The sequence below is a fragment of the Propithecus coquereli genome, unplaced genomic scaffold (genome assembly GCF_000956105.1).
Source record: "Propithecus coquereli isolate 6110/MARCELLA unplaced genomic scaffold, Pcoq_1.0 Scaffold1, whole genome shotgun sequence".
Taxonomy (NCBI): Eukaryota; Metazoa; Chordata; class Mammalia; order Primates; family Indriidae; genus Propithecus; species Propithecus coquereli.
This window is the reverse complement of record NW_012133857.1, coordinates 14,413,999-14,424,497: the sequence shown is the minus strand read 5'-3', so window position 1 is coordinate 14,424,497 and position 10,499 is coordinate 14,413,999. Positions and strand designations below refer to the sequence as shown.

Genomic DNA, 10,499 nt, shown 5'->3' with positions numbered 1-10,499 from the left:
GTAACTCAAATCCACACAAAGAAATAAAGAAAACCAGTAAAGGTAACTACATGAGTGAATATAAAAGTCAATATTATTGTATTTTTCATTTGTAACTCTTTCCCCCTGTTATTTAACAGACAAGCACAAAAACAATAATTAAAAATCTATTAATGGGCACACAATGTATAAGATGTCATTTGTGACATTAACAACATAAGGAGTAGAACTATATAGGATAAAATTTTTATATACTATTGAAACTAAGTTGTATTAATTTGAACTAGATCACTATAATTTAAGATATTAATTGTAATCCCCAGAGCAACACTAAGAAGATCATTAAAAAATATATAGGAAAAGAAACAAGAAAGGAATCAAAATGATATACTAGAAAATATCTATCTAACATGAGTCAGTAATAGAGGGATTGAGAAATGGCAGGGTATGACACAGGAAAAACAAATAGAAAAATGGTAGAATAAGTCCTTTTGTATCAATAATTATATTAAATTTAAACAGAATAAACTCTCCAATAAAAAGTCAGAGAATAGCAGAATGAAACAATAACAACAACAACAACAAAAAACCCATGACTCAACTATATGCTGTCTACAAGAGGCTCTCTTTGGATTCAAAGACACAAATTGAATGTGAAAGGATAAAAAAATATATTCCAGGCAAAGAATACCAGAAGAGAGCTGGAGTGGATATACTAATATCAGACAAAATAGACTCTAAGACAAAAAATTATTAAAGAGACAAAGACACTATATAATGATGAGTCGATCCATCAAGATATAATAATTATAAACATAGGACAACTGAAGATGAAAAAGAAAAAAATTTAAAAAAGATATAATAATTATAAACATATATGTACCTGTAACAAAAGCCCCAAAATATAAGAAGGAAAAACTGACAAATGAAGGGAGAAATAGACAGTTCAACAACAGTAGTTGGAGACATCAACAACCCACTTTCAATAATGGATAGATCAATTAGACAAAAGATAAACAAGGAAATAGAGAATATTTGAATATCATTATACAGTAACTAGACCTAATAGACATATATAAAGCACTTCATCCAACAACAGAATACCCATTCTTTTTAAGTATGCACAGAACATTCTGCAAGATAGACTATATGTTAGGCCACAAAACAAGTCTCAATAAATTGAAAAAGATTGAAATCGTAAAAGTATCTTCTCTGACTATAATGGAATAACAATAGAAATAAATAATAGAACAAAATCTGGAAAATTCACCAATTTGTGGAAATCAACAACACACTTTTAAACAACCAATGGGTCAAAGAAGAAATCACAAATAAAATTTTAAAATACCGTGATAATGAATGAAAATAAAAATACAATGTGCCAAAACTTGTGCGATGCAGAAAAAGCAATGCTCAGAAGGAAATTTATAGCTGTAAGTGCCTCCACTAAAAAAGAAAAAAGATCTCAAATTAATAATATAAACTTCTACCTCAAGAAACTGGAAGAAGAGCAAAAACTAAGCACAAAGCAAACAGGAGAGAAATAAAGATTAGAGCAGAGATAAACTAATAGAAAAACAATAGGTCAACAAAACCAAAAGTTAATTCTTTACAAAGATCAACAAAATTGATAAAACTTTAGCTACACTGAATGAGTAAAAAGATAGAAGGCTTAAATTTCTAAAATCAGGAATGAAAGTTGGGACATTACTACCAACTTTACAGAAATAAAAAGTATTATAAGAGAATACTATGAAAAATTATATGCCAACAAATTAGATAACCTAGGTGAAATAGGCAAATTCTTTGAAACATACAAACTACCAAAACTGACTGAGGAAGTAATGGGAAATCTGAATAGACCTATGTATAATAAGTAAAGAGATTGCATCAGTAATCAAATAACTTCCAACACAGAAAGCCCAGGACCAATTGTCTTCACTGGTGGCTTTTATTAAACATTAAAGAAAAACTGACACCAAAGCTTCTAAAATTCTTCCAAAAAGCAGAGGAAGAGGGAGCACACCTGACTCTTTGAGGCCAGTATTACTCTGTTACCAAAGCCAGACAGACAGTACAAGAAAACTAAAGATCAATATCCCTACGAATATAGATGCAAAAATCCTCAACAGATACTAGCAAATCAAACCCAATAGCTTATTAGTAGGATTATACAACATGACCTGTTGGAATTTGGCCCAGTAAAGCAAAGGAGGTTCAACATACAAAAATAAAAACAAAAACAAAAACAATGTAATACACCATATTAATAGAATAACAGGGGAACAGTCACATGGTTATCTCAATTGATACAAAAAGAGAATTTGACAAAATCCAACGCCCTTTCATTATTAAAAAAAATTCAAAAAACAAGGAATAGATGGGAACTTCCTCAACCTGCTAAAGAGCATCTATGAAAAACCCACAACTAGGCTGGGCGCGGTGGCTCACGCCTGTAATCCTAGCTCTCTGGGAGGCCGAGGCGGGCGGATTGTTTGAGCTCAGGAGTTTGAGACCAGCCTGAGCAAGAGCGAGACCCCGTCTCTATTAAAAATAGAAAGAAATTAATCGGACAACTAAAAATATATAGAAAAAATTAGCCGGGCATGGTGGCGCATGCCTGTAGTCCCAGCTACTCGGGAGGCTGAGGCAGGAGGATCGCTTGAGCCCAGGAGTTTGAGGTTGCTATGAGCAAGGATGACGCCACGGCACTCTAGCCCGGGCAACACAGTAAGACTCTGTCTCAAAAAAAAAAAAAAAATTAATTAAAAACCCACAACTAACATTATACTTAATGGTAAAAGACTAAAAGCTTTTTCTCTAAGATCAGGGACAAGAAAAGACGTCTGCCTTCATCACTGCTATTTAACATTGTACTGGAAATTCTAGCAAGAAGGCAATTAAGCAAGAAGGAAAATTAAAATGCATCCAAATTGGAAAGGAAGTGATAAGACTATCGGTATTTGCAAATGACATGACCTTACACAAAGAAAATCCTAGGCAGGTACGGTGGCTCACACATAATCCCAACACTTCGGAAGGCTGAGGTGGAAGGATCACTTGAGGCTAGGAGTTCAAGACCAGCCTGGGCAAAAAGTGAGACCCCATCTCTCGAAAAAAATTTACAAATATTAGCCAGGTGTGTTGGCACACGTCTGTAGTCCTAGCTACTCTGGAGGCTGAGGCAGGAGGATTGCTTGAGTCGAGTAGTTGGAGGTTCATGACACTGTACTTTAGCCTAGGTAACAGAGCAAGACAGTGTCTTTAAAGACAAACAAACAACCAACAACAAAAAAAAAAAAAAAAGGAAAAAATCCTAGAGAATCCACACACACAAAAAAATTAGAGTTAATAAAATAATTCAACAAAGTTGCAAGATACAAGATCAACATGCAAAAATTATTTGGATTTCTACACACTAGCAATGAACAATTAAAAAAAAAGAACAAAATATAGCCTGAGACAAGTATGTATTATATGTTGGATTAGATTCAAATATGCAGGGCTTTATCTAGAAGGAAAAATCCTCTTAGAGTTAGAGAGGAAGTGAATCAGGCCCATGAACCTTGGCTAACTAACCAATAGGTAAATACTGGTAGTTGTTGGTTGTTTTTCTACTTTTGGTTCTCTACTTTGAAGTCATTATACAATATCCAAATACCCAGCTCCATCTTCCCTGGCGCTTTAGCAGTTATGCATTTGTTCTGAGACTGTGAATGCAGAGTTCCTTTCCAACTAACAGGTGTTCCTTCCCCAGCCATAATCCTTCAGAAGAACTGAATTTGATCAGTTATGTCACAATTGAAGAAGACATTTATTTTAACAGAGTTTATTTAGAACATCCTGCTGCTAATGTCAGCACACAGATTGGGCAAGTTCCACCAAAATAACTTTCAGACTATTTGTACTCAATTAAATGTTTATTTAAAATTTTTAAAAAATGAAATTAAGAAAACAATTCTATTTATAATAGCACCAAAAAGAATACCATACTTAGGAATAAACTTACAAAACTATAAAACATTGTCAAAAGAAATTAAAAATCTAAGTAAATGGAAAGATATTCTGTGTTCATGGATGGGAAGACTTAATATTCCCCAAACTGATAGATTCCACTGCTTTTCTTTGCAGAATGAACAAGCTAATCTTACAGTTCATGTGGAATTGTAAGGGACTCAGAATAGCCAAAACAATCTTGAAAAAGAGAAACAAAGTTTGAGGACTCACACTCCCCAATTTTAAAACTTACTACAAAGTTACAGTAATCAAGACGGTCTGGTACTACCATAAGGACAGATACATAGATTGATAGAATAAAATTGAAATATCAGAAATAAAGCCATACATCTATGTTCAATTGATTTTCAACCAGAGTACCAAGACTTGAGGGAAAGAATAGTTTCTTCAACACAGGTGCTGGGACAACTGAATAACCTCATAAAAAAGAATGAATTTGGATTTTTACCTCACAACGTATACAAATATTAACTCAAAATCAATCCAAGACCTAAAAGTAATAGATAAAGCTATAAAACCCTTAGGATAAAACACAGAGGTAAATCTTCATGACCTTGGGTTTGGCAATGGATTCTTAGCTATGACACCAAAGCACAAGCAACAAAGGAAAAATAGGTAAATTGAACTTCATCAAAATTAAAAACTTTTGTGCATCAAAGAACATTATGAAGAAAGTGAAAAAATGACCTACAAAATAGAGAAAATATTTTCAAATCATATATCTGATAAAGGTCTGGTATCTAGAATATATAAAAAAATCATACAACTCAACAACAACAAAGACAAGCCAATTAAAAAGTGGGCAAAGGACTTGAATAGACATTTCTCCAAAACAGATACATGAATGGCCAACAACCACATGAAAATATGCTCAACATCATTAGTTTAGGGAAATGAGACACCACTTTATACCCAGTAGGTTGACTATAATTTTTTTTTAAAAAAAGGAAAATAACAAGTTTGCAGAGATTGGTGGAAACAAAATGGTTCAACTGCATGGAAAACAGTTTCGTGGTTCCTCAAAGAATTAGACATAGAATTTCCACACAACCAAGCAATTTCACTCCTAGGTACATACCCCCCAAAATTGAAATCAGGTGTCCAAACAAATACTCATATATGAATATTCCCAGCCGCACTCTTCACTATCGCCAGAGTAGAAGCAACTCAAGTGCCCATCGACTGATGAATATATGGACAAAATGTGATACAGCCATACAGTGGAATATTATTCAGCCATAACAACGAATGCTACAACATGGATGAACCCTGAAAACATTATTATGCCAAATAAAAGAAGCCAAACACAAAAGATCATATATTGTATGATTCCATTTATGTGAAATGTTCGGAATAGGTAAATCCACAGAGACTAAAAGCAGATTAATGATTTCCAGGGTCTGGGGGAGAAAGGTAATGGGGAGTGACTGCTTACTGGATACAGGATTTCTTTTTGAAATTAGATAAAATTAGAAACTGGAATTAGATAGTGGCGATACTTGTAGAACATTGTAAATGTACTGAAAGGAAGCCACTGAATTGTACAGTGAATTGTATGTCAAATTTAAAATGGCCAAAATGGTCATTTTATGTAATTTACTTCAATTAATAAAAAATATATACAGAAACACACAAAACAGCATTACATAATTCTTTAGGTACATGGTCCTACGTGCTGTGGCACCTAGGAAATCCTCACGCAGAAAAATGAATGATGAAATGTATGCTAAAGCCAGAGCCAGAGTGACCTTCCAAATCCCAAAGGACTCCCAGCATCTCTGCATCACCTGAGTCTGCAGTTCCAATGCTAATTCTGAATCCTGGAAACACAGCTCTTTGTGAGCTCCCAGGAGATCTGGCTGCACAATCGCATTCTTACAGCATGGCAGGGCAGATCCAGGTTTCATGGGCCCTGAAGCTTATATCATTTGGAAAGACTGCTTTAAGAAAAAGCATCCAACATTACAGATGTAAAATTGAGTATTTATTTAAGATGAGAAAAGAAATCACAAAAAATTACAAATTTTTTTAAGTTGATAAATATCTCTAGGGGGTTTTAAAAAAAAGGAATATCTCAAACATAATATAATGTTTATATTAATTGACTGACCCACCTCTAAAATGTTTTTCCTATATTTTTTAGCTGCATTGCCTTTGAGTGCTTTTTCATATGATTTTACAACCTCATTTTCTATAGAAACTTGTTTGTTACTGACATTGGTAGGCATAAAACTTGATTTGTCATGCCAACTTCCACACTGTTTGTAGTAGTTCTACTGGTTTGTGCCTTACAATCACAGAGATTCAGAAAAATTCTATTTAAAAAAATTCCTATTAATAAAGAAGAAAAACATGATACATTTATAATTGCATTATTGCATTGTCAAGTATATTCCTGACAAGAGAGAACTTTAGTTTTAGTCAGGCATCAATGAGAATACAACTCTCCCACTTACAATTTTACATGTCTGATAACAGGAAGAATTTTCTACGGACTAGTTTCTGGTTCCATACTTTTCAAACTTACTTTTCTTCCCCTGCCCACATAGTTCTGGTGCCGGACTCTGTAGGACATGTTCTTATCATGGTGGCACCACTTCTGTCCCTTCACCTTTGTGCTATGACACAGGTGAGTGAACATAGCAACTGCAGAATGGCTAGCAAATGTCTTTTCCCAAAGGTGACTGTGAACCACCTAAATCTTTGCCGTTAAACTCACTAAGTCTATCCCCACTCAGTGTTCTCTTAGTCACATCCTGGAAGAGACTGCCATTCCACACCACTCAACAGGACAGTGACAGAGGGAGTCAGAGGAAAAAGAGACAAAAAGTCCTTTCCAATTGCAGCTGAAGCATCTTGCTTTCACAAATTTTACTCAAAAACATACCATTCTGTGAACACGTTGCTCGGGCCCCTGCCAGGAGCCCTAACACTTAAGCTTCAGGAAATCCACGTGGGCTATGAGTAGCCTTAAAGTAAAACCCTTTACTTGGAGGTAAGTTGTGTGAATCTCTACACTGCCTTCAGGAGGAACAGAAATGCCACTGGGTCTGAGAAATAGACCGAAGGCCAAAGATAATGGTAGGCCCCTCAAATGGTGGAAATCAATGCATGAAGTGACTGGTCTGTCCAGAAGGAGATGCAAGCAAGGGAAGAGAGAGGAACATGGTTAAAATGCAGGCAGACAGGACCTGATGAGGTGGAGGCTTGTGTGCAGGTGGGCGGAGTCCAATGATGAGGTGTGACTAACAGTTGGGGGCGGGGCTAAAGACTAGGGTGGCCTAAATGACAGATGAGTGGACTCTACAGCCCAGGACTATGGCCACACAAAATGTGAGTATGGCCCTTACAGGAGGGACCTGTCCAACGGATAAGGGGCAGTGTCTAAAGGTGACTGGGGAATTGGAAATAAGATAGACAAGGCAAAGACACAAGAGGGCAGGGCCACCTGGGCCAGGTCCCCTTTCCTCCCAAGACTACAGGTGGGGATAGGAATGTCAGGGTGCACCACTGAGCATCTGCGTCTTCTTCCTTTCCCCCAATCAGTTAGAGAAGGCAGCCATAAAGATTCAGTCATGGTGGCGTGGCAACCTGGTGCGCCGGACGTTACTGCACGCAGCACTCAGGGCCTGGGTCATCCAGTGCTGGTGGAGGTCGATGCAGGCCAAGATGTTGGAGCAGAGACGGCGCCTGGCACTAAGACTCTACACCTGCCAGGAGTGGGCGGTGGTGAAGGTGCAGGCACAGGTTCGAATGTGGCAGGCCCGCAGACGGTTCCTCCAGGCACGCCAAGCGGCCTGCATCATCCAGTCTCACTGGCGCTGGCATGCCAGCCAAACCCGAGGCCTGATCCGGGGCCGCTATGAGGTCAGAGCCAGCCGGCTGGAGCTCGACATCGAAATCCTCATGGCCTAGGGCGCTGGCAGAGCCAAGGAGACTGGATCTCTCTCCCAATAAAGTACTTACTGACCACAGACTTGCCCTTTGCCGATTAGACCCATGGAAAAGGGCTCAGCTCCTAACTTTCCTGCCTTCCACCCAGAAAGATTCCCTGGTGTGGCCTAGAGCCCCTGTCCCCAGGGCACCTGCCCTAGACTCCTGCTCCTAACAGCATAGCTGGCCAATCTTGCACCCAAAAGAGATCCCAGGGCCCAGGTCAAGCTCTAATGCCTCAGTCAGTCTGATTTCGGCCCCTTCCACAGTGGGGGTTGACATTGGGCTTTATTTTTCCGAGCCCCCTCCTAGGCATCTCCATTCAGAGAAGAGCACCAGAGAGTCTGGCTGCAGCCAGGGCCAGCTGGGAAAGCCAGGATTCCACAGGTCTGTGCTTGCCAGGGCCCTCTGGGGCAGCACAGTGCTTGGCAGGGAGCCAGGCAGACAGGGCACCTCAGCTGAGCAACAGTAGGACAGGCACTGCGCCTCCAGGCAACCGGGGAGGGCGTGGAGTGAGGGGGAGACAGGGGAAGAGAGCCAGCCAGAGCCTGTCCCTGGGGAAGGCCAGAGCAGGACCTGAGGGGCAGCAGCTGTGCCTGCCGCCTCCCTCCCCTGGGGCTGAACAATAAGGCTTCCCTCCTCTCTGGGGCAGGAACCAGGCACAGGGTTGGGGAGAGGTGGTTTGGGGTGGCTAAGCAAGCCGAGGGGACCAGGGCTATGCAGGGGAAGGGCTGTCCCTCTGCCATTGGAGGCCATTGGTTTGGGCATACCAGCCTCTAAATCCGCCACACCCTCAGAGGCAGCTGTGCTGCTCCCACCTGCCACTCCCCACTTCCCTGTCCACCCGTCCAGCCCCCAGGCCACACCCTCTGCTGGGCCTGCCTCAGGTGGGTGCTGCGGGGCCTCCACTGGGCTGAGTCTTCCTCTGTCTCTGGCATCTATGGCTCAACCATCTCTCTCATGGTCTCTCAGGGTCTCTGCTTTGTCATCCATGCCCAAAGTCCCTCACTCTCACCCTGTGTCTCTCAGATGTTTGTGTCTGAACCTCCCTCCCAGAAGTCTAAGGTCTGTGACCCTCCCCAGAGTCTTTCCATGGTGGGCCCTGCACAAGGGGTGGGAGGACCAGTGGGGAGCTGTGCAGGCGTCAGGGGTCTTCATGCCTTGCAGCTGGGTGAGGCTTTCCCTAACCCCAAGCCCTGTGTGTGTGTGTTTGGGAATGGGTCTCCATAACAGCTGTAGCAGATATGAGGGTTCAGGGTTCAGTCAGTCACCCAACACCTCTAGTAGCTGCAGTGGCAGTGATGTGGACAGGTACCTGGGCTCTCTGACTGAGTCCCTTGCTCACAAGAGACCTCCTTTGGGAGCTTCGGACACAGCTCTCTCCTCCCCGTAAGTCACAGCAGTGAGTAATGTGAGACTGGTAGGTCTGCAGCTGATCGTGACGGGAATTCTGCATGACTAACCCCATAGGTGCTACCCCAGCAGTGAGGGGCACTTAAAATCTGACCTGGCAAGGGTTTAAGTCTCTGATTCTCAACCTACATAGGACACTGGAATCCCCTAGGACACTAAAAAATACGGCTGTCTGGACCCACCCAGAGATTCTGCTTTAATTGGGCTGATGTGAGGCCTGGGCATCAGGGTTATGATGTGTGGCCATGATTTGGAATTGCTGAGTTAAGCCCTTCCCAGCTGGCCTGTGAGTCCCACTGGGGCTGGTCCTGCAGAATTCCAAGCTAAACACAACAGACTCAAGGTCATCAAGGCATCCTGCTCTCTGACGAGTTAAGAATGCAAAGTGAAACAGGGATCCAGAGGGAGCACAACTTTGGGTCAAAACCTTTGGAAACAGGGAGACACAACCCCTCCTGGTAGTGAAAGGATGGCTGGGAGGGGTCGGGTGGGAAAGTAGGCTGGACCTCTTGCCCCAGGTAGACAGGAGCCCAGGAAGATGGCACCACACAGGTGTGAGCAATGGAGACTTAGAGGCCAGCCCAAGAATGTCAGGTGCAGCCTCTTGGCAGACTGTTGTCCTGGTTCTTTGGCTCCTTTCTTGGAAGACTCATAAGCAGGGCCCGTGCAATAGAATGATCACAAACAGGAAGCCATTCCACACAAACAGCTTTTATTGCAGAAAGAAGGGAGCTACACAAAGCAAAAATACATTCCAGAGAGAGGAAGAGAAAGACATTAAGGACGCCCAGGTGGTTTCCTTTTATTGGCCTGGTCCAGGGGAGGGCTTGTGGGGCGGCGTGAGATGTTACCAGATGATTGATATACATGATTGTCAGGTATTCTGTGTTTTCCTGAAGTCCCTTCCCCTAATTTGTTCCCCCCACCTCCCAACCTGCTTCTCCATCTATAGGAATTGCCCTCCTGGCCTGTAGATTTGGTCCCTGCCTAACAAGAACGCCAAACTTCAGCCAAGGCCTTAACTATCATCTTGGGAGTCCCTTTGGTGGTCAGGGGTCTTAAGAAGCCAGGGATGGTCTAGACCTGTGGATAGTGGGCAGAGAGCCCCAAGGCAGAGAAAGTGAGTGAGGCATAGGATGGGAGTCAGGAGAGAGGCT

The 10,499-nt window shown here is 41.6% G+C and overlaps 1 protein-coding gene across 1 annotated transcript; it reads left to right on the top strand.

The window, feature by feature from the left end:
• The first annotated feature begins 7,314 nt into the window (after nucleotides 1-7,314).
• IQCF6 (IQ motif containing F6) lies at nucleotides 7,315-7,968 on the top strand. Its single transcript, XM_012639785.1, has 2 exons — nucleotides 7,315-7,329; nucleotides 7,543-7,968. Exons 1-2 carry the CDS (start codon nucleotides 7,315-7,317, stop codon nucleotides 7,909-7,911), a joined length of 384 nt encoding a protein of 127 aa, XP_012495239.1. The 3' UTR covers nucleotides 7,912-7,968.
• The last annotated feature ends 2,531 nt before the right edge of the window (nucleotides 7,969-10,499 follow it).